The 22,668-nt window shown below is 37.9% G+C and overlaps 6 protein-coding genes across 6 annotated transcripts; 2 read left to right on the top strand and 4 right to left on the bottom strand.

The window, feature by feature from the left end:
* Positions 1 to 134: 134 nt before the first annotated feature.
* Positions 135 to 3,242, bottom strand: BATDEDRAFT_16026 (uncharacterized protein). The gene is made up of 3 exons (XM_006677114.1): positions 2,862 to 3,242; positions 2,356 to 2,687; positions 135 to 2,239 (listed from the first exon to the last, which is right to left on the bottom strand). Exons 1-3 carry the CDS (start codon positions 3,182 to 3,184, stop codon positions 228 to 230), a joined length of 2,667 nt encoding a protein of 888 aa, XP_006677177.1. The 5' UTR covers positions 3,185 to 3,242; the 3' UTR covers positions 135 to 227.
* Positions 3,243 to 4,130: 888 nt separating this feature from the next.
* Positions 4,131 to 5,204, top strand: BATDEDRAFT_36706 (uncharacterized protein). The gene is made up of 4 exons (XM_006677407.1): positions 4,131 to 4,334; positions 4,425 to 4,473; positions 4,592 to 4,750; positions 4,843 to 5,204. The coding sequence occupies exons 1-4, from the start codon at positions 4,143 to 4,145 to the stop codon at positions 5,067 to 5,069; spliced, it is 627 nt and encodes a 208-aa protein (XP_006677470.1). The 5' UTR covers positions 4,131 to 4,142; the 3' UTR covers positions 5,070 to 5,204.
* Positions 5,205 to 5,680: 476 nt separating this feature from the next.
* On the bottom strand, positions 5,681 to 7,358 carry BATDEDRAFT_31463 (uncharacterized protein). Its single transcript, XM_006677320.1, has 3 exons — positions 7,268 to 7,358; positions 5,896 to 7,169; positions 5,681 to 5,802 (listed from the first exon to the last, which is right to left on the bottom strand). Exons 1-3 carry the CDS (start codon positions 7,290 to 7,292, stop codon positions 5,713 to 5,715), a joined length of 1,389 nt encoding a protein of 462 aa, XP_006677383.1. The 5' UTR covers positions 7,293 to 7,358; the 3' UTR covers positions 5,681 to 5,712.
* Positions 7,359 to 7,943: 585 nt separating this feature from the next.
* BATDEDRAFT_86832 (uncharacterized protein) lies at positions 7,944 to 11,379 on the bottom strand. The gene is made up of 6 exons (XM_006677463.1): positions 10,778 to 11,379; positions 10,224 to 10,344; positions 10,028 to 10,156; positions 9,750 to 9,936; positions 8,771 to 9,686; positions 7,944 to 8,693 (listed from the first exon to the last, which is right to left on the bottom strand). The coding sequence occupies exons 3-6, from the start codon at positions 10,098 to 10,100 to the stop codon at positions 8,640 to 8,642; spliced, it is 1,230 nt and encodes a 409-aa protein (XP_006677526.1). The 5' UTR covers positions 10,101 to 10,156; positions 10,224 to 10,344; positions 10,778 to 11,379; the 3' UTR covers positions 7,944 to 8,639.
* A 449-nt stretch (positions 11,380 to 11,828) lies between these two features.
* BATDEDRAFT_86831 (uncharacterized protein) lies at positions 11,829 to 18,014 on the bottom strand (the record flags this gene model as incomplete). Its single annotated transcript, XM_006677462.1, has 26 exons — positions 11,829 to 12,080; positions 12,157 to 12,250; positions 12,325 to 12,616; positions 12,724 to 12,817; positions 12,893 to 12,919; positions 12,994 to 13,081; positions 13,504 to 13,640; positions 13,745 to 13,850; positions 13,971 to 14,085; positions 14,206 to 14,353; positions 14,430 to 14,551; positions 14,631 to 14,719; positions 14,815 to 15,017; positions 15,096 to 15,365; positions 15,473 to 15,634; positions 15,700 to 15,807; positions 15,889 to 15,987; positions 16,076 to 16,185; positions 16,273 to 16,321; positions 16,419 to 16,595; positions 16,704 to 16,772; positions 16,830 to 16,957; positions 17,049 to 17,150; positions 17,229 to 17,280; positions 17,353 to 17,681; positions 17,801 to 18,014. The coding sequence occupies 26 exons, from the start codon at positions 18,012 to 18,014 to the stop codon at positions 11,880 to 11,882; spliced, it is 3,585 nt and encodes a 1,194-aa protein (XP_006677525.1). The 3' UTR covers positions 11,829 to 11,879.
* A 1,149-nt stretch (positions 18,015 to 19,163) lies between these two features.
* On the top strand, positions 19,164 to 22,473 carry BATDEDRAFT_86830 (uncharacterized protein; the record flags this gene model as incomplete). The annotated part of the gene is made up of 8 exons (XM_006677575.1): positions 19,164 to 19,880; positions 19,978 to 20,211; positions 20,315 to 20,815; positions 20,906 to 21,001; positions 21,080 to 21,188; positions 21,281 to 21,584; positions 21,713 to 21,936; positions 22,025 to 22,473. The coding sequence occupies 8 exons, from the start codon at positions 19,164 to 19,166 to the stop codon at positions 22,471 to 22,473; spliced, it is 2,634 nt and encodes an 877-aa protein (XP_006677638.1).
* Positions 22,474 to 22,668: the final 195 nt, after the last annotated feature.

Raw genomic sequence — 22,668 nt, 5'->3', positions numbered from 1 at the left:
GTAATAATAGTGTCAAGTCGAACCAAATAGTGTTTGATCACCTACTACATCTATTTTGTCAATGGTTACAAATAGGGTTGGGAAAATAATAATTCATTTAGCAAATATATTTCAAGCATCAAAACCATAAGGCTAGATTGCAAGCAGTAGTTTATTTCAGTACAGAGAGTTCAAATGATTGTTTACAGTCAAATAAGGCTGGCACAATGGCATGTGTGTTTGATACATTACATAAAATACATGACGTTGGCAAGTTCAGGTTTGACAGTGCTGTATGTAATAATTTTTGCTATTGGGATAGCAGTTGCATCGAGCATGGCATTTTTTCCAGATGATAGTGATCGAATCAATGTCATTGAAATACGATTTGAAACGGAGCGTCCGCCTGAACCACTACGTAAAAGTGACACATTATCATTAGAAGATTTTACGATATTAGAGACATCCTCGCCAGTTGCATGAAATCTTGCTCGAGTAGCAACCAAATGTGCGTAGTAAGCAGGCGGAACAACCGACACAGATCGTGTCGCTCTACAATACAAATAGCACAACCGATATGTCAACTCCTGTAGCGAATCCGAAGTAAACCCATTTTCATCAAATAGCACTTTGTAATGGGTTGGTTTAGAAGTGCCTTGGAGACCTGGATGCGAGCACATGTAGAAATCGAATTCGGATGGATGAGTAACACCTAAATCCACTACTGTGCCAGGTAAAACGTTTCCAGATTTATCCGTGTCTTCTGGTCGAATAGGAAAGAATCTGGCGTGATGTCGTTTCTGAACAATAATAAATGTCACGGTTGGATGGTACTCTGGGTCCAGTGCAGCACACGCTCGTCGAATAGAGTCGATTTCATATCGAAGAACAGTGTTGAATTGAGATTCAGAGACACCATCACGGTAAAAAACAATACGTTCTGGTTTAGCAGAACACGTTTGATAAAATGTTTTGAGAAGCTCTATCATCATGGCTGTTAGATCTTGAATATACTCAATGTTTCTACCACCGTTTTGAATGCGAATGGAAGATGTATACCGTGAGCACTGAGCATCCATTGATCCTACAACGGCTGCAATAGACTGGCTTGATGCTGAGCCAAGGGCAGGATGAGTCAGGTCTGCGCCGAGAATAATTGTTGGGCGTTCACTGACAAAGGGAAGTTGTTGGCTAGATAGATAGCTGTTCATTCCGCCCAGCTTGACATTGATTTTTAAACAAACGTTGGCACAGTACTGTCGTTTTGCGGCAAGCATGTGTTTAGCCTGTAGACATTGAGTAGCAATTCCAATAACGGTATCTGAAACACGTTTGATTTCCGCGTACAGCGAGACGCCAGTGTTGGGAAGAATGCAGACAAGAAGCTGTGGTCTTTCTTGATAAGATTCTCCAGCGATAATATACGCATCAATCAATGCGCGCTCAATGTCACCAAATGGATTGGAATATGAAATAGGCGGTTGCTTATTGGGTACAAAGACCCCGCATTCTTCACATGTTTGAACCATGAGCGTAATGAAGCTTTGGATGGCGGATGTAGAGTAATCTTTTTCGGTGCCAAACACTATAACACACCAAGCTCGCAAGGTGACACCCTGTGCAACCATTTTATCACGAAGGTTCCATGCACCGTCTTGTGGGGTGATCAGCGGTTCCTTGGATCCAGGATGGTATGAGACTTCAGGAGCAGGTAATACGCGTGCAGAAACAGTCACCATCTCATGGTTGATCTGGACTCCAAAGTCAGCGAGATAGTCATTGTCACGCTGCTGAAGAAGAGTAAATCCAGCAGAAATCTTGTTGGAACGAACATGAGGAGCCTGACAGGTGAATTTAATCATATCTGCAGTCTGTCGCTCATTAAGTTTGCGAAGATGACGCTGACCTTGAAATAGTTTGCATACTTCTAGCGGTAAATAGATTGGTCGATTTAAAGTACCAACAACTATGCAAGGAAGATGGGGAAAGGTTAACTTGATGCTATATTTGGTCATGAAATAATCTGCAACATTCTGCTCTGCATTTGTATTATTCAAAGCAAACATGGTTCGAGTTGCAGGTGTGGTAGTAAATTTAATGATGCCATATTTCCGACGCACTGGGTTACGATGTACAGTAATGATTTTTATGCCCTTGAGAGTCTTTTCCAATTTGTTGCGATCCTTTTCAGCTATTGAGTGCTTTAGATCTGAAGCATTGTTTTTCCCCAAGAGTTGTGCAACAACCTGAACAAGAGAGCCTGTATGTCACATGGTTTATTATATTTAGAATTGTGCGACATGAGTGGATACGATGTGGCTGCTAAAATATCCAAGGATAGTATAGTCGACAATTGCTTTTTATAAAATTCCTTACCGGATTGATAGAATGCAGTAGCAGATACATCGATATTGAGGAGCATCTGGCCGCGTGTAGGGCAAAGCGACTGATGAAAGCCTTGCCATAACTGGATACCATTAGCAATTGTCGTTGCCGAATGTGGGGTATAAAAGCACCTGCCAATTGTGGTAAATTGCAATGATGGTCTGTGTCGAAGAAGCACGTCCAAAACATTGATAGCTTCGTGAGGTGTATCAGATACCAGACCGTCAAGAAAGGCACTTAGTCGCTGCATATTGATCGGTGGTAGTTTTGTAATGGTCATGACAAACACCTTTGCTGGTCCTTTGACGGAAGGTGCTGACGAACTTTACAAGACGTTTAAGCAATCCAGTTGCAGAGATTGGATAGTTTGCATTCAAGACGAGACGATTCAGAATAGCAAAAACAGTAAAGAAACACAGGTCAAAGCATGATGGTTAGCTCAGTATGAAACAAGCTAGTGTTGCTGATTAGTTTAATAACAAGGCTTCAATCATTACTTTGATACAAATTCGTCTTCGTCATAGTAATCGACATGAAATAAGGCCGATGAGCCTTCAAATGGAAGAGGTTTTGATGAGTAAATGTTGGTTCTGCCATCATATACTGGAAAGATGTCTTTCAAGGCACCATGCACTCTGGAACCTTCTTCCCATAATTTATAAATACGACGGTTTTTTGCAGGAGGGATCTCGGGTAAGATTTCTACAGAATAGTGATGAATGACTGTTGATGGCAAGGTAGTCAAGGAAAAGAAGTTTGCTCGCACAGGAATCATTCTTCCAGAAGAACCATTGTTGGGTCGACGAGGAAACAATGACATGTAAGTAGTATAGAGCACCGAATGATACCACTTTTTTAGGCGAGACTTTTGCTAAAATAGTCAAAGTTGAGATTCTTTTGATATTCGATGTAGTTTCTGATTAAAATCTGTTTTCTGCTTTTACAAATTTAGTTGTCTAGAATTATTAGTAAGATTCTGTGTAAAGTTTGTAGTAATGTGTTGGGATTTTAATCGGTACTTTCCACTAATTTGGAGGTTTGTAGATAAATGTTTAATCCTTTACAACAGTTCAATTCTATTCAGGTCGCTTATTAAAATCAGACTAAATCTTTGTAATTTTAATGTCAGTTGAACAGTAGATGACGATCAAAGTATTTTGTATTCTTGTTTATGCTTAATTGGATAATCTGTCCATTGGTTATGACTGCTTTAGCTTGAACCTGACTTTGTGATCTTCCCAACCATCGTACCAGAATCTTGTCGATTGACATTGCAAAATGTATTGCAATGGGTTTGATTTGGAATGACTTGGCAGAAAGTGATGCATGGTTACAACAAAAGAGAAAGCACGTTTAAAACTCTAGTTTGTATTACATGATCAAAGTTGATTTGTAATAAACATTGTTGATGCCAAGACAAAACACTCAATGCAAGTTATTTGACGCGAATACGGCCGTGAATGTCAACCGATGAAACGATCCATTCACGGCAGTTGCAAAGACTCGACTGAAATAGCCAAACTGAATCAATGATTTGTTAATATTATTAAAGTATCAATAAAAGTGATTACCACATGTCAATGCATAACAACATTTGACAAGTAGAATATCCACATGCAAGTGTGATTCAACATGACTTGATAAAGCGTGCTGAATATGACTTGGCAACACTCCACGTTAAAAGCAATGACAATGAAGAGCATCGGATTGAAGGATTATAAATTACACTGAAGCTGCCCTTCAAGAACACAACCGATCATAAGTGTGTTTATTCCATCATGACTGTTACCACTACAAATCCTACAGAAGTCAATTCACATCCTGTATTCAAGAATGCTGATGAGCAACACAACTGGGTGCTCATGCAAGGCGCAAAGTCGTCTGTGTTGTGGGGCTCTCTCGGCGGTATAGCTCATATGCTAGCACAACGAACTCTTCAGCCATATCAACGTCTATCGCTGCCCTTCAAGGTATTGATATTAACTCACTTGGTAATACTGACTTGTATTGTTGATCTTAATGACATTTTATGATATCAAATACAACTGGCTGTTTGAAAGTCCTTTCTTCTCATAGCTGTTCCCATGGCCGCATTCTTCACAACTACTGGTGAGTGTTTCAAAATCCTACAATGAGGCTTCACCATCAATTGTAAATCACATTTAGTATCTGATACAAATGTATTGATACTAATCAAAATGGTCAATAATGAATGCATTACTACCAGATCGAGCGGCTATGGAAGCTGATCGTATTCGAGCACAACGGTATTCGATCACTCGAGAAGATGAGCTGAATGTGCGTGAAGTCAGTCCTATTACTGATACTAGTTCTACCAATGACAAACTCAAGCACTATTTGGTTCAAAACAAGTACTCTGTTCTTGGTGAGTAAATGAGTTTTTTAGATCCTCGACTCATTGCTTTAATATTAAGAATACATTCTTACAATGATTGTACGTGCCATTACATTCAATAGGCTACACATGGCTGGGTGTAGTAGGATTGTCTCTTGCGTACAACTTTACCAGACCCAATACTGCCATGTCACAGAAGCTCATCAACTCTCGTATGGTTGCACAATCGGCAGTGCTACTTGGTTTCGCAGGGCTCGCTGCATTGTCTACTACAGCTACTCCCACTGTTACTGTTGATCCTCATTATGAGCGTATAATGCATCAGGAGCAATCCACCAAATCTCATTGATTTTTTATTTCGCCAAACTTGATTCTATTGGCGACTATTTTATTCTTACAGTTGCATTCATGTAAAACGGAATACTTTTTTGTATCTTGTATTGGCTGCTTTTTGTTTCAGAATAAATCATGGTTAAATACTCGTTATGCTTTCCTACTAGACATGAACTGCCTTGTCAATGGATATTTTTAATGCATGCAATGGCTCAACAGACCATTATTAAATTATTATCAGATTCAAGAATGAGCAATATGCAGCTTTACTTTGCAACATTGCTGTTTAAACGTTGATGTGCCATGTTGAATGAGTGAATTTGTCAGAGTTTAGTGGACACAAATGCTAGTAAATGTAATGCGAATCATTCCATGAAACTGGCTGTTTATTATGTATGTTGACATCTGTTTAGTTCATTCCACATGAATATGGCTTATATAGATTTTGAGTAATTTGATTGCAGTTCAAGGCTATACATTGATTCTTTCTGTAGATAGAGCTACACTCACAGTACAGTAACTACAAGTTAATAGATCTACTATAGAAATTTTGGTGTCTGATGTAGACTAATGTTGCAATTGACTTCTACACTCTTCATTTTCCAAAGTAAACCAACTTGTTGTATTCCTCGACTATTTGTTGGGAGCTGTTTTTTCATTTATTTTGATTGAAACTGCATAATCTTTTTTTCGACCTCGGGTCTAAAGTGTCTAATTAGACCTTGTACAGGCCAAGCCGCAGCATCCCCCTAATACAAGACATTCAAACCAGTAAAAATAGTTAGTCTTGATGTTTTAATCACTCCAAGACAGCAATCCAAATACGTATATAATAAGCTTACCAAGGCACAGATAGTGTGGCCTTCAATCTGGCGTGACAACTCCTCAATCATGTCAATCTCGGCAACCTTTGCATTCCCTTTTTCAAAGCGACGCATCATGTTGGATAGCCAAGTGGTACCTTCACGGCAGGGAGTGCATTGTCCACACGATTCATGTTGATAGAATGCGGACAACCGCGAAATCGCATGAACAATATCTGTGGACTTGTCCATAACAATCACTGCAGCGGTGCCCAAGCCAGACTGCATGTCGCGAAGGGAATCAAAGTCCATCAAAGCATCTTCGCACATTTTTCGAGGAAGGACGGGAACAGAAGAGCCGCCAGGAATAATACCAAGAAGATTATCCCAACCACCACGAACACCACCACAGTGTTTATCAATCAGTTCACGAAGTGGAATAGACATTTCTTCTTCAACAGTGCAGGGATTGTTGACATGACCAGAAATGCAAAACAGTTTTGTGCCCGAGTTGCGTTCGCGGCCAAATCCAGCAAACCATGATCCACCACGACGCAAGATGGTGGGGGCAACAGCAACAGTCTCGACATTAGCAACAGTGGTTGGACATCCAAAAAGACCAACATCGGCAGGGAAAGGTGGCTTAAGCCTGGGTTTACCGGCCTTTCCTTCAATGGATTCAATCAAAGCGGTTTCCTCGCCACAAATGTAGGCACCACCACCACGATGAATGTAAATATCAAAATCATAGCCAGATCCACAAGCATTCTTTCCAATCAAACCAGCCTTGTATGCTTCATTGATGGCGATCTGCAGGTTGGATGCCTCGTTGTAAAACTCACCGCGAATGTAAATGTAACAAGCGGTAGCATTCATTGCACGACCAGCAAGCAGACAACCCTCGACAAGCTTATGGGGATCATGACGTATGATTTCTCTGTCTTTGCAAGTTCCAGGCTCGCCTTCATCAGCATTGACAACAAGATAACGAGGACGACCGTCAGGACCACCGGGTTTGTTCATAAAACTCCACTTGAGACCTGAAGGAAAACCAGCTCCACCACGACCACGCAGGCCAGATGTCTTCATTTCACTAATAATCCAGTCATGGCCCTTGAGAATAATCTCTTTGGTCTTGTACCAATCACCTCGCTTCTTTGCTCCTTCAAGTTTGAAGTCATGACGACCATATAGATTAGTAAAAATACGGTCGTTGTCAGAAAGGTTGCCGTATGTGCGAGTAGCAGCAGGTTTAGAACTTGAAGCAACAGTAGCTAGGCCAGAAGTAATGACTCTTGAGAGTGGTGTATTGACTGCAGCAGCAGTAGTGCGAATGCATTCAACAAGGTGTCAGTGAGCCAAAGGTCAATGCACACACACAAGGTTTTAGTGGTAACAAACAGTCATTTACCAGAAACAAGTCTGCAAGCAGTCATACTGATAAAAGAAGATCGCAGCATTCCAATAGTAATAAAATTCTCTTTGCTATTCAGCAATCTCCACACTGACTTTTGGTGTGGGCAAGAAACTATTTTTTAAAATTCAAAGTTCAACTTGCTGTTCAACACTTTTATTGGGTTTCAATGTCAAGTTGCTCCACAGAGTCGTACAATTCTGAACAGTTATTAGTGGATGAAGCCAATCAGGTATTTATTTCTGATGTTTTATTATTCAAATTGAATTTACTGATTCAATCTGATCTTGTTAGAATTTACCCAATCAGTCCGATATAAACGTATTGTCTTCATTCATTAACCAGTATGTGTTACCAATCTTGTCTTTTATTTTAATTCGACTTGGAATGGTTTTACTTTCTATTTTCCAACATTCAAGATTTGCTAATATTCATTAAATTCACTTGCTGACTACTACAAGGGATGTGTATCAAATTGCATACTATACTGTATCACAAATGTGTTCAAAAGATATAGATTGGGCATTTCATCTAGTCAAAACTAACATGGAACAATAGTTGAGTATAAACTGCTGGTTTTAAACCACTACAATTCATCAACACTGTACAACTTATTCTACAACAATATCTTGAATAATCTAGTTATAGACAGAGCAGAGATATGGGCTGGCTTGATGCATCCAAGTACAAAGAAATGACCGAGGAAGATGCACGATACATTGTTTTGATTTTAAAATCATCACAAACACCTGTTGGATTTATTCACTGCAGATTCACTATAGATGATGACTTGGATCCAATCACGCACGAACAAACACAGTTGGCTGTGATCTATTGCTACGAAATTCAGTTGGATACTCTTGTGCAACGTAAAGGATTGGGACGTGCTTTGATGACTGCAATGGAGTCGCTGGGCAGGCTTCATCAAATGCAAAAGTGTAAATTGACCGTGTTTAAACATAACCCAACTGCAATGGCGTTTTATACATCTATTGGGTATGTAGTGGACTGTACATCACCTAGTATGCACATGTCTGAAAAAAGAGCTTCAAGAGTGTCGTATGAGATCATGTCAAAAAGATTGCTAGATACGTAGTTTTATTGGTTGATTGTGACTCGACAAAATGCTTCCAAAGATACATTGGCTGGATTTATCTGGTCAAACCATTGCACACCACATATACAGCTGTATTCAAGCCTTGATCAAACAAAAACTACTTGAATAAAGATAGTCTTCCAAAAAGATTCAGACACTTGGAAACAGAGAAAAATGTACTAAAGTATTCTGTAAAAAGTCAAGCCAAAATTCAGTAGTAGGTGAAAAGGAAAGCGTAGCTATCCACTTGCTTTCTGAAATCAATAAAATAGATTAAACAAAGTTGCCAAAAGAAGAGGCGTATTTCATAGGTCCAATCGAAGGATGCTGCAACAGTCAAGGAAAGCAGTAAGCAATCAAATTCTATATTCTAACCCATTAAAATAAACAACCAAAACACTTACAGGAACAGCTTCAAACTGATTATACTTGAGCTTTAGATCTGGTGTAATATGAATATAAGCACCCATATTTCCAGTAGAGTCGCAGTAATTAGGTGCACTAAAGATCGTAATGCATTTGCCATTGTGTGCTATCTCGTACCCACCATGCTTGACTTCATGGGATCGAATAAGCAAATCAAGATTGTTCATCTTCAAAAAGTTTTCAGTCACATCCGGTCCAAATTGAATGCCAACACCGCGCTTGCTGGCTGAACGACCCATTTCTGGCTGTGGATCACTCCAAAGGAGTTCACACATGAGTCCTTCGTGACCAGGCTGCTTAAACCGATCAATCTTGCGTAGATCATCCATTGTGACATCGTCACGTGAAAACAGACCACCATGAACAACCAAAATCTTTTCGTTGATGAGGTTTCCAATTGGGACTGCATTGAAAATCTCGGAGAAAAGTCTAAATGTAAGTTCAGAATACTTTGCCTTGACTTCGCCTTCAAACCCATACACTTTGTTCATATCATCAGCCTCATGGTTTCCACGAGATAGGTATACAGCGTGGGGGTAGAGCAGCTTGAATGAAAACAGAGTAATAATACACTCAACAGAGAATGAGCCTCGGTCAACAAAATCACCATTCCAAAGATACATGTTGGTAGGTGAAGGAAGACCGTTGTTGTCAAATATATTGAGCAAATCGTAGTATTGGCCATGTATATCTCCGCACACGGTGATTTTGCCATCTGCTGGAATGGTAATGTCAATAATAGGAGGGAGGGCTTCAAAGAGTGCCTTGACTGCAATCAAAATCTGCAATGTGTATTTGCGGTGAAGTTTCTTTTGATTTTTCATATACTCGAGCAGATTCTTGACAAACTCTAGCGTGATACCAGACTTGATATCCAAATGAGGTCCATCATAACTTGAGTATTTAAATTAGCATAACTAATCAAAGCAGTCACATCACATGCAATCAAACACTTACGAATCATCAACAATAATCTCATCCACGTTTCCAATACGATCCAAAATGTTTATCTTGTTCTCTTCAAAACCAATAGCTTTTTCAAACTCAATCCGCTTTTGTTCCTTTTCACATTGAGCCAGTTTGGTTCTAGCATCTCGATCTTGAGGTGTAGATTTTACAACAGTGCGTAAATCCTTGATAGCATCTATGCCGTTTAAAACAGTGTTAGAGGTGTAGATCAAGACTTTAACATCATTGAACGGCTATAGTCTTGATAATAAAATGATATGACACACCTTTTAGCTTTCCAAGCGCAATGTTTCCAACAGCGCGACGATAGTAGCCCTTGATATAAGAAGAGTCGATCATAATGGCATCCGAAGCATCCAGAACGGCGGCTGCGTAAAGTTCCTGCTTGGTATAGGCTGATTGGCAATTGTAAGTGACATCAAGCATTTTTCTATATAGTGAATTCAATATCATTTATTTTACCAAAAGCACGGTTGGCATAGTACGCTGCATTGGTTGGATTGTGGGAAATGGCTTCGGTGTATTTTTCAATGGCCTTTTCAAATTTCTTGGCAGCAAAAAGTTTATTCGCTTCATTTTTGATCTATTTTCAGGTTAAAAATGACCATTTATCCAGAGTTAGTACAAAAAATCTTGAACATTTACTTTGTCGGTACAATGCCATATGAAAAAAGCATGAGCCAATCAGTTGGAATAAACGCATAGTGACATCTAGTGTTATATGAATAATAGCAACTAAACATTATAAGTGATCCAATCTTGGATTGATAGCACAATCTGATGCAGCCATAATGTCAAGAGCCTATTGCTTTGAAATACCCTTTTTCAGATGAACTAATCCAATACTATGCTCAACATACAGCTGTGATCAAATCAAACAGTTATTCTTGGATCAAGTTGGCATACTATGATGGTCGATTCCAAAAAGGTCGAGCCTTGAAGTTTTGATCAAACTGGGGTTGTGGGTATATCTGCAAAGAGCTGAGTTGTATCCCTAGTAAGCATTCAACAATGACCTAGTCGATTTCTTGAAAAACAAATTTCTAGCAGATAAATGGGCATATACTTTAAAGCTATGCCCATAATCAAGTTGCAAGCTCTCGGGCCATTGAGAAAATTACACATAGATTGGTAAAGTGGAAGCTATCTGGCTTCACATCAAAAAGTCGAACATCTCCGACTTTGATGCCGCAATCAAGATTGGATGTATTCTGATACTGTTTCTTGTAAATGAGTATAGATATGAGGGAGATAAGGACCAGCCAGCAATCCATTCATTTTGAAAGGATTCAGAAAGTCTTTTTAAAGCCAGAGATGGCAAGCAATATATATAGATTCCGATTTACACACTAGCCATGTGAGCTCTATGTATCGTTATAGTTTTTAAAATGAATCCTTGAACACAATACAAATAGTCAAGAGCATATTTTGGTTTATCCAGAACAGATTACAATAAGTTCAGAACCAAAGCAAGCAATTCTTGGGCATCAATAAAAGCGACTTGCCTCTTCAGCCTTGAGTTTGTCGGCTTCAGATACTTGCAAAGGCAAGATCGTATTAGGTGTAGAAAGAGAAGGTGAGGCAGTCATCATCTGAACAAAGCAAATGATGGATGCAACAACTGGATCGAAACAAAGTCGAGTATTCACTTATAGCCGTATTCACGTCAAACATTAAATAAGGGTGCCAGAACACATAAACCGTTCCATGAAACGATAATTTCCACTCAATTTACTGTGTCGACTCAAGTCCCTGCAAAACGTTGATTGATTTTTCCGTGCTCATTTCTATGTAAAAAACTGAGCAAGTGTTCAAAGCAGCATTTACATTTCAGATCCTCGACATTTGTTCAACTCTCCCTTTTTGAAAATCAAATATCGAGTGAATAGCATGAAAACGACGGTTGTGTTGAGGATGTACAATCTTTGCTTTTTTTGAACCGAGTGCAATTGTATCAGATTATCAAAACTATAGTGATTGTATTATATAATGAACCTAGTATTCAAAGAATTGAAAAAGTGATCAGTGTGTAGTAGGAAAGCACTAGACATTTAATCATTGATCATTCCAAAGTAAAATAGTGTTTTATTTTACGTGAATTCAACTGTAGCAAATGGTTTAAAATCTCGTCAATTCCTGCAAATGAGCTGCAAGAATGGCTTTGTCAGTGACAGATAACGATGGTTTTTTGGCATACTCGACAAGTTTAGCAAATGTAATGAGTGATCCAAGTGAAAATTGGTGTGCTTGTTGAGAGCTTTGATGGCACACCTGGCGCTCTTCAAATGATTTAGCAACATCTTCGGCTCTATCCACAATCTATAATCAATTTAAATAAAATATAAGTTGCTAATTTTCTCAACATTCTATTCATGCATACAATCAAACAAACTACCTTTTTGGGGACATTGGCCAGACTAGCCACATTCATACCGTACGATTTTGGACAGTTTCCGTGTTCAAGCTTGTACAAAAATGTGACTTGTTTGCTGTATTGATTAATGATATGTTGGTTACATAATAATTCTTGACAGGATCAAAGAGTTTTGAAACAACAACTTACTTGACTTGATCGGCAAAGAAACTCATGTGCATCATTTTAATCAAAGGGTGATTATGGAATTCGTTTGTTAGAGTTCCATAGTGAGTGCTAAAGAGTCCGAGACTGCGCACATTGGTGATCAAGTGGTTCAGTACAGCATATGCAATGGCATATCCATCATAGGTACTAGTGCCGCGTCCAAGTTCGTCCAGGATGACTAGAGATCGTGGTGTAGCTTCTCGCAAAATTTTGGACGTTTCGGTTAGCTCCACCATGAACGTAGATTGCCCAGCCATGATGTTATCACTTGCACCTAAAATCAGTGTGTGACAATAAAAAAGTAAAAGGTTTATCAAATAGTTGAAACAAGTTAGAGTATTGAGATGTTATAGAAATGGCTCAATCAAAATTGAAACGTACCAATCCGAGTAAAAATACGATCAAATGGAGTTAGGCGACATTTGGCAGCTGGAACATAACATCCTAGTTGTGACATAATAACAGCAATGCAAGTCTAAATACAAGGGCTTAAAATATGAGCAAGCTGGACATAAATCAAACTAAAATATTTAAATATTAGCCTTCTTACCTGACGTAACAGTGTAGATTTACCACCCTAATTGAAGCAAGTCAAGTCAGGGATTAGACATTGATATAGAATAAGATCAAGACGATAAAAACTCTGTTTACCATATTGGGTCCGGTCAGCAAAATCATTGTTGCGTTTCCAGAATCACCACCCAGACAAGTGTCGTTGGCAATAAAATTGTCACCGATACTACAAATAGCAGATATATTGAAAAGTTAATTTTTGATTTGTTTAAAAATGCCATGTTGGTGGCAATTTATCCAGTACAAATAGCCTACCTTTGTATAATGCAAGGGTGTCGCAACTCTTTCAACTCCAAAATACTGGGTCCTTTATTCACAAACTCCGGTCGGCATATAGGCTCTATTTGATATATTGAACAACCAGCGTGCAATTATATTTAGCAATGTCATATAAAAATACAAGATCAAAGCTTATATTAGGATGAAAATAGTTTTTGACTTGCCTGACATGGATTGGCGACAAATTGTAAGTGACATTAGACAGTCAAAAACAGAAAGGTCTCGAACAACCTTTATCCTAAAATAGTGGAACAAGATTTACAAAAGCTAAGAGCCAATTCATCACTGTTTCAATCTCAACCAACTTACCATCCTTTGTACTGGGTATCAAATTTCTCAAACACACGTGTCTTGATTTGTCGCATGGCTTCTTCACGTATTTCTTGTGCTTCGAGCATCTCGTTGATCATTTCACGAGATTTAGTTGTGTAGTATCGATTCACCGCCTTTCAAACCATTGAAATGCATAGTACAGCATATCCAGCATATCAAATCACGAGTCAGTTGATGCTACAGTGTTACAAATATATTCATTAAACAAATAAATCACCTTGGTATTGCTCATTACAGTCCAATCTGATGGAACTTTGATTTTAGCTGGAATCTCCATTTGAAAAATTTCCTTGCCAATATTTTTAAAAGTTATTCCGTTGTAACTAATATCGGTATTTAATTTGGTTAGTGCTAGTCTTTGCATTGCCTCAATTCATGAGTGTGTTGAATGCACGAGTCTTCAAGGCAATGAGATTCTCGTTTTTTAAGCAACAGTAAAATACCTGAGCTTTTTTTCGCATTCGCGGCGATATACATCAAGCTTTTTCTCAATGGCGACCACATTTTTATCTGCAGAATCAAATACATCGTCATATCCAGAATGCAGTCGAATTTTCCCTAATATATCCATGTAATACAATGAAAAGATGACATGCAAGTGTTTAGTTTACATAGTATCCAGACTCTGTAAATTACAACAAAACCAATGATTCTATTTTAAAACAAAAATCGTCCAACCTTCATCAAACGCATCTTGATGATTAAAAGCCACTTTAAAATACTGAATTAATTCCATAAGCTCTGGATTTAATATTTCAGAAAATAAAGGTTTTAATAGTGCGGATTGAAGTTTGCCAATGTAAGACTGACACTCTGTCATGACTGTCTATACATTATCAATTGATCAAAATTCAAATCATTAGTTTGCCATGAACAGATAATATTACAAAAACACAACTTACAAAAACACGATCAAATGCAGCAAGAGCCAATATAAAGTCTTTTATATGACAACTCTTTGTGTGTATACGTGCAACAATGCGTTCAAGATCGGGAAGCTTAGAGATATTGGAACGAACAGTATCTAGGCAAGTGGAATTAAACACAAAGTATAGACGTTAGTGTTGCACATATACCAAGATATATCGTTTTAACTGTTCTACCTAATAAGCCAACAATACTAGTAAAATCATCAATTGCATCCAGCCGACTATTTAGCAAATCAATCGATTGAAGTGGGTGACAGAGCCAGCTAAAATTCAATAAAGTTTAAATGAGTAGTGAAACATGTTATTGTTATATCTGTCAAAGGTAAACATGCTTTGGATTTTTTAATACAATACATACAGTTTAAATAGTCGCTTTCCAAAAGGAGTCACGCATTGATTTAAAAGTTTAAATAATGTACCACGATCAGATCCATCTGATGAATTCTCAAACAGCTCCAGATTCACAAGGGTTTGTCCGTCAAGAATCAAAGTACCACTTGATTTGATGGGATCATACAAGTGGAAATTCTTGGCGGATACCAAACTGGTATCCAATTTAAGCTAAATACACAAACAGATATGAGTACATCTACGGTTTCAATTCTTGAATGCCAATGCAGCATGTAAATTTAAGCTTACAGAACGCAGATAGAATAGTAAACCACCAAAAGCAGACATGGCGATAGAATGGTTTATAGATTCGCGCAATGCTTGTGGCCAGGATGAGTCAACTGTCGAGCTTGATTCATTTGGCAAAGTAGATGCCATGTCTTTAAAATAGCCACCTCTATTAAGCTCGTCCATTGTAACCTCTTCGTCCCAAAACTCTTTGTCTCTCAACAAAAAATTGAATATTGGATTTTCAAGACTGTTTTTGAGTATTCGCATAGTTGCTTTACTCAACATGCCCTTGTGATATAATTTCAACAATACAATGTATAAAAACGAAGTTGATTAAAAAAATCGACCTTTTGAAATACGCCATTTTTCAAATATCCTTAAAAACAGATAATTACCTTTTCAAGAACAAGCTCAGTAGGTTTAACCTGCATAATCAACGTAGTAAATTTGGTGCGATCAACGTCGTCTTCAAAAGTGCAAATGTTGAATTCGGCAGAAGCAGTGTCAACAAAACATATTCCAAAAGTAGGTGGTAAATGTTCTGCAGAAACTTCCTCCTAGTCCATGGCATACAGTCATTAGTATAATTATAATGTTGATCCATGAAAATAAGTATACTAACCTTGATAGCCATGCAGTAAGTGTTGAGGTCGTTTGTAAGTAAACCGGCATCAACTAGAGTGCCAGCAGTCAGAACGCTAGTGAGCTCGCGTCGAATGATTTTGTCCTCCTTTACAATACATTCAATACCATTACATTTTAGATTCAATCAAAGGGCAGTTCATTGCAAGTGTATTTTTGAGCGCCATACCTTTTTAGAAGATTCACGATCACGAATTGCTTTTCCAATGGAGTTTTCCATTTGTTCAACTTTTGCTACTTTAAATCCTTTGGCAATGAATTGAGCAGCCTGCGAAGTTCAAGTAGAAGCATGTGAGAGTGTTGCTTGAATTATAAAGTCTATTATTTGGCCCAACAAGTGCATTCATATTACTTACCCAGTGATCAAAACTACTTTCAGGAACTCCAACCATTCGCATATTTACACGATCTGTACGCTTTAAATCAAACTTTTGGTGCCCAATATCAGCGTCCTTTTCGTATAGTTCTATAAAATCCAACACAAAAATTTAGTAAACTACAATAAGCACAATTAGATATCATTCTTATAAATCAATCGGCTAGGCTAGATTACCATAAAATTTCCCTTTTTTGAAAAACACAACAGTGTCCCAATGAGCTGCCTAGACAAAGTATGATGATTCATTTTAAAAACAGTAAAAAATTAGTCTTCTAAAATGCCATTGTTCTATTTATGAAAATAGGGTGCCATTTGCTTACTTTGATTTCCCAAAACTGTTTTTCAAAAGGAGTGAAATTTGCCCATGCGCTTGGAGGAATGTAAAGTGTTCGAGGATCATAGTTGGGATCATCTGGCGCATTTTTGTTTGCATCTTTGATATCTTGTAGCCAAGAGTATCTAAGTTCGTTTTTGTCTTTAAACTGTGCAATTCGTTCCTAATAACCATGCATGAAAAAATCAATTATATTGAAAAGTGGGCATTTTATGAGTCTGTTAGTATCATTGGTATCACAATACATCCAATAAGCAATATGGAAAATCACCTTTTTTCTATCAGAGTTGGTCAATGAAGCCAATCGACTACCATGCCTAGAGGGTGACGGCGTGGTATTCTAGAAAATTCAAGATTAGCACCATACTAGTTGTAGTGATTAGTTTATACAACTTACTGATAATGATGGCGACATATCCCGGCGCGTAGTAGTATCCGAGTTTTTCGGAGTACTAGAGCAAGACTTTGTTGGTGTATATGCCTGCAAGTTTATTGGACTGCTTGCCACTTTTGATTTGGTCATTTCTAAAATACAAAATCCAGACAATTTTAAAAACATAAAAAGGGCATTATAGTGTGTATCAGACTGCCATTTTGTATTAGAAACTCGATTTACCATTGGGATTGAGCATACAGCTAGGTGTATCGCTATAATCATCATCATCCTTTTCAATGATTGTCTGACGATTTTTTGCTCGCAATTTTAGCAGCGGAATATCTGTTGACAATCAAATTATGAGTCAAAATAGTGTGTTTAGTTTGCGAGTGATTGTCACAAGCCAATACCAATGCATACCTTCGTCACTATCTTGCTCAATGTATGAATTGGCTGCAGACCCTGATCGAGGCTATATCAAATGTGATTAAAATGTGCAGACATCAGATTGAATGCTCAAAATAACAGTAGATAAGCCGCTTACTCTTTTCAGCCCAAGCGAATTTGAAAGAGGGGATGTGACGCTCGAAGCATTTTCAGCGTTTAGTTTGGAGGGCATGAGCGTGTCCGAAAGCTCATTCGATGCGGTGTCTGATTGGCAAATGGAGTTGTGCGACCCAAGTAATTGCGATCCTATCAGATTCTGAGTTTTTGAATGCAATGGAGATACACTTGACAGATGATCCAAGACTGAGCTATTTGAAGATTGACTGGCTAACGACACAGAAGAAACTGCTCTTGGTGGCCATGCTTTGGGTTTTTCAGAAGTAAATTGATGAGTAGAACAGGATTGATGGTCCGATTCAGTCAATTCTAATTAAAGCGTAGTTGATGTGATCATATAGATATATAGGATTACAAGGTTGATCATGAATACAATTGCAGATATCAATTCTGCAATTAGATTAAAAATGAGATTTATATACAAGTACCTGCTAAAAATAAAGGTTTGGATGGCTCTACAATGGGAGTATGAACTGAAGCAGTGGATGGCTTAGGAGTCAGAAACGACATGAGAGTCATTTGTTTTGAAGGCTGTTTAGCACTACCAGAACGAGAAGTTCCATTATTTTTGCCAAAAGACTCGGAGGGTTTTCGAGTAGGAGTCATACTGTTTGATGCAAGTCTGTTTTCCTTATTGCTCATTGCTCAATATAATTCAATTGCAGATCCAGCTGTAAGTTCAATTGCAGATCACGGCTAATGGTAAAATGAATGAGAATGAAGAGTAAATTGGATAAAATGGAATTGTTCATCTGTCCATTTGAATGGCAAGATTATTATCGCTCGTGTCTGCTGCATTGTGGTAACAATTTGACTTGTTGTCACAGCCAGTTTGCTGTCAATCTGTTCCTCTCGATCCAATACAGTACAATACCACATCAGTCTTGTTCTGGCACGATCTTCAACATTTCATCTATAGAGTCTGTATGATAATCTAAACCAATCGTGCAATGTCACAACTCAAACTCTTGTTTTTGAAAGGTTACAACAGCTGTCTGTTTGATATCATCAGTGTTTTAAAACATGTCAGGATTGGGTTGTTGGAATATAAATAGATGTTTCTATTCATTTTGTCCGAGTGGTGATATTTACAGCCATGTTTACATGGAATGGAACATGAAATGTAACATGAAATGGAACATTTGTATATATCTTGCAGTCACTATTTTGCTTTGGAATAAATAATCGTTGGATAATCGCTGAATAATCGTTGTTACAAATTGGCTGCCTGTTTGATAGACACAATGTTCATTGTGATAGTCACTCAAACTATAGTTTTGAACCGAGATTGTCCACATTTGGCATGACCATACATTGTACAATCACTGTACTCATTGATTGCAATCTATATATTGGTTTGACTGTTTTGATGCTGCCAAAACAACTCATATCTGTTGTATAGTAAACTTGTATGTTCGCGCTCTAGTCCAAGAATACAGTATATTTCAAGAGTACAGCAGCTGTTTCCATGTCACCCAATGACTGGTTTGTAGGAGAGTTGCAGATTGAACAAGTATGGATACTGATTTGAACACTCAGTCAGTTGCTTACACAAGCATGATCATGGAGACCAGTCAAGTAGAGTTCACGCTGTTCAGTAAATCCAATGAAAACTGACCAATCATGTCATGAAACGAGCAGTTTATTATTTATTTAGCACCCTTATTTGGTGTTCCATTTTACGTGAATACGGATATAATTGGCACTGTTAATGTCGACTACTTCCGCCTTCAATACTATTACCCATCGTCTATAATTTGTCATTTTATATCTTATTTTTGCTTATTGAATATGCCATTTTCTAGTGTCAAACCACAGATACACTCACTATCTTTTTCAACTCCTGTTCTGTATGAACTGGAACATCTTCCACCGCCCACTCCAAACACCGCCAATATATTCAAACATTCATCCATGATAAAAAACAAACACACATTTACAAGTATAAGTCGCCAAGATGTATCCAGTATCAAAGATGTCCAGAACACTCTTGACAAAGGTATCAGATTTGGCCATACTAGATCTGGCAATTATATTGACATTTGCTTCCTTATTAAAACAGATGATCGTTTAAGCAATTTACCTACACATTGCCTGCCTCGTGTGTCTGTGGTAATGGAAGGAAAAGCCAAAATCACATGCTTGCTGAATACCTCTTGCTCACTTGCAGATGTTATCCAAGACCTATGCGAAAATCACTTTATGGTTGCCTCTCCTGATCGGCAAAAAAACAAAGATTTCAGTGAACCTCACATTTTATCAGATCCAGAATCCACTTTGGTTGCAAACACTTATAATTTCTCAAATGATTATGTACTTCGTGTCTGCGAAACCGAAGAGCTAATCACTGATGACAAATTCTACTCTTCCAAAGTAGCCCACGGAACCAATCTTAAACTTTCACTTTCTGCACATCTGCTGGCTCCATCCATGTGCGATTCTTTGGCAGATCCTGTTGATAATGCCTCTTTAAAAAAAAGTGTTTTTTTATTGCAAAAGTATCTCAAGGTATATCAAGTATGCTGTACATACTACTATCGAGTCAAACTTTGTATTCTTTACTCTCTCACCAATCATATACATCACTTTATTTGTCAAAATTTAGGAGACCGAGTTTCGAAAGCACTTTTTAGATGTAGGCGGATTCATACAGTTACAAAAAGTTGCTATTACTGCCCAACAAAACACGCTGGCTTATACTCTTGGGTGTATCCATACCATAATTGAGCAAGAATGGGTGTCAATCAATCAAAATTTAGTCAGCTCATCTCCTACTGTGCTGCTTGATTGTACAAACGTACCATTGTGGTGTTGTTTTACCAACGAATTTCTTGAAAAGGTACGTCTATTTGTAACGCTTCAATGAATAATAAGCCGCTGTATGGTATTACAGACTCCTCATGATTACTTGTCAATTTTATAATTAATGTGTACTATTTTAGCTGGCCTTTTCGCTGGCAGTAGAAGTTCCGGGAAATATATTCAAGCCAATAACGCTGATCTGCATATGGCTTCTGAGATCATCTACACTTTCCAAATCCGTTGACATATTTTGTAAATACATTGCATCGCAGCCCTCTGTTTTGTCGAACCTTGTACATTGCATCACATCATCCTATCCAGAAGTCCAGCTTGGATCTCTTCAACTTCTAAACTCATTACTCACATTTCCTCCTGAGCGACGTCGTGCAGTGCTGATGAGATTGGCCGATTCGTTTGGTATCCGTAAATCTGTGGCATGGCTCATGAATCACCATGCTGATCAAATGTTTCACGAAAGTTTAATTGAATTTCAGCATATTGTCGCGTTAGACTACTTTAAGGGAAAGCATACCAAAGTCGATACTGAGCTTGCTACTCATGCCAACGTTCTAGATGAAATATGGTCATTTGCAGACATATCATCCAACGGGGATAAAAAATGGCGATTGATTGGGTTTTTGGTAAAAATAATTTTAATGCTGAATGTTTTTATGCATTCGTTTTACCATGGTTTGAATATATAATTGACACTGTGCTTTGTTTGGATGTAGACAGAAACACCTACTATAGAACTGTCCCGTGTTGGTGTGCTAGGCTTGGCAAATTTTCATTTTTTCATTTGTAAAAATCGCAAAGAGTATCGGCAGGTTAGCTAAATATGATACTAATATTGCTTCTTAAACGTTTCAGCGAATTAAAAAGTGTTTATTTGGCTTTGGCCTTAGTTTGTCATTGATCAGCTTGCATTATCCGAGGAATTTAGATGTCCGGTTGCACGGGCCGCCATTGAAGTATGCGATGTTTTACTTGATGTCTGGCAAGATTTTTTTAAAAGTAAGCATACATTTTCCCCAAATATACTCGAGTAATACATTTGATCACACACTATGTCTCGGTTATTTTTATTAACCACATACCAATCTTAGAGTCTGTGATATCTAGATATCAACCCCTTTTCTTACTTTTTGAAGAACTATTTGCCATTACACTACGAGCTTTTTTTCGTTTTTGGGTTGATATGGATGCACGCCAATCAGAATCAGAAATTAAGCGTGTTGTGGCCACTTTGAAATCCCATATAGTATCAACACTACAGAGCATTAGCGATGATGAAAAAGTTGCTTTAGATTTATTTTACAAGGCCATGCTTCAAACATCATTAACCGATATTCGCTCAGCCCAGCTGAAGATGAACAAACAGGCAGAAATGACAACCTGCTCTGATTATCTGTAAGTTGTATTGTGTATATTTAAAAAAATACATCTCAATGGTTTTCAAGACTGCATAAATGCAGTTTATTTTGTAGTATAGATGGCATTAATTGATTATAAAACTATTAAATATTTTTCATCAACAGCCAAGCAAAAGCTGCAATCAACAGTTCTGCGCGAGAATTTATTTTCCAGCAACGCATCTTGACAATGAGGCGAGGGGATTTTTTTTCAATGGCAAATAATGACAAGAGTCGGTCAAAAACGGTGCGTTTGTATAAGCTCAATGCCAAGTGTACCAAACTCATGTGGATTGATTTTGAAAACACCCCAACGCGTGATGTTGCCGACGACAAGTTTCCTAATCATGGTATATTTAATGCTAAACTTTTTTGTTCAAGTAAACCGTATTTTCTATCAAGTGATTGTTGATCTGACGTAATTGTATGGATTTGTAGCAAGAGTACGCGATCTAATTGAGCTCAAGACACAACAAGCTTCCAGTAAGCAGTCGCCAGACAACGCATTACCTTGCAATCTACTGTTTTGGGCATCGTTTAAACAAAGTAACAAAGTATTTAAAAGCATCATTTTACAAACCAAGGATTCAAAATCTCCAAACATAATTGATCAGCGGCTTCCATTCCAGTGTAATTCTACCCATCAATTTATGTGTTGGCTAGATGGACTTTCTATGCTTATGAAAGAAAGTCCTATCTTTTTTGCAGGAAACGAAACAGAGCGATACATACACGATGTTGCTGACAATCAATTCACATTATGGCAGATTTCGCAAGAGGGATTGAAAAGTCCTATCAATTATTTACCAGAAATTCCATCCCTACCAACATCATGGGATTTCTGGTATGACGAAAAGTGCATGGATCCAGTTTTTGTAACGCATTGATTAGAAACTCAATGGTAGCTTATTTTAAAAAATATACATTCTGTAATGAAACAGAAACGTCTGATTAGCCAACTATGTTTAATAAAACAGTACTGTTTATAGTTTCAATAGTATGAGTGATTATTTTGAATTCTATGTCAATTCTGCATAATTTGTGAAGTTGCAAGGAATGGAATGGCTTATAGTCGTATTTGC

The sequence above is a fragment of the Batrachochytrium dendrobatidis genome, assembly GCF_000203795.2.
Source record: "Batrachochytrium dendrobatidis JAM81 unplaced genomic scaffold BATDEscaffold_3, whole genome shotgun sequence".
Classification (NCBI taxonomy): Eukaryota; Fungi; Chytridiomycota; class Chytridiomycetes; order Rhizophydiales; genus Batrachochytrium; species Batrachochytrium dendrobatidis.
The sequence above is the reverse complement of the archived record's forward strand: the minus strand, read 5'-3'. Positions and strand labels throughout refer to the sequence as shown.

Bases quoted from the DNA above. Each gene is read 5' to 3' on its own strand.
- BATDEDRAFT_16026 (XM_006677114.1), bottom strand. From the start codon at position 3,184: ATGTCATTGTTTCCTCGTCGACCCAACAATGGTTCTTCTGGAAGAATG. The intron at 2,688-2,861 runs GTAATGATTGAA...CGTCTTGTAAAG, and splicing joins GAAGACGAATTTGTATCAAA to TTCGTCAGCACCTTCCGTCA. The intron at 2,240-2,355 runs GTAAGGAATTTT...TGTGACATACAG, and splicing joins TACTGCATTCTATCAATCCG to GCTCTCTTGTTCAGGTTGTT.
- BATDEDRAFT_86832 (XM_006677463.1), bottom strand. From the start codon at position 10,100: ATGATCGACTCTTCTTATATCAAGGGCTACTATCGTCGCGCTGTTGGA. The intron at 9,687-9,749 runs GTAAGTGTTTGA...TAAATACTCAAG, and splicing joins GAGATTATTGTTGATGATTC to TTATGATGGACCTCATTTGG. The intron at 8,694-8,770 runs GTAAGTGTTTTG...TGACTGTTGCAG, and splicing joins ATCAGTTTGAAGCTGTTCCT to CATCCTTCGATTGGACCTAT.
- BATDEDRAFT_31463 (XM_006677320.1), bottom strand. From the start codon at position 7,292: ATGACTGCTTGCAGACTTGTTTCTG. The intron at 7,170-7,267 runs GTAAATGACTGT...CTGCTGCTGCAG, and splicing joins TGCTTGCAGACTTGTTTCTG to TCAATACACCACTCTCAAGA. The intron at 5,803-5,895 runs GTAAGCTTATTA...GTCTTGTATTAG, and splicing joins GCCACACTATCTGTGCCTTG to GGGGATGCTGCGGCTTGGCC.
- BATDEDRAFT_36706 (XM_006677407.1), top strand. From the start codon at position 4,143: ATGACTGTTACCACTACAAATCCTACAGAAGTCAATTCACATCCTGTA. The intron at 4,474-4,591 runs GTGAGTGTTTCA...CATTACTACCAG, and splicing joins CGCATTCTTCACAACTACTG to ATCGAGCGGCTATGGAAGCT. The intron at 4,751-4,842 runs GTGAGTAAATGA...TACATTCAATAG, and splicing joins AAACAAGTACTCTGTTCTTG to GCTACACATGGCTGGGTGTA.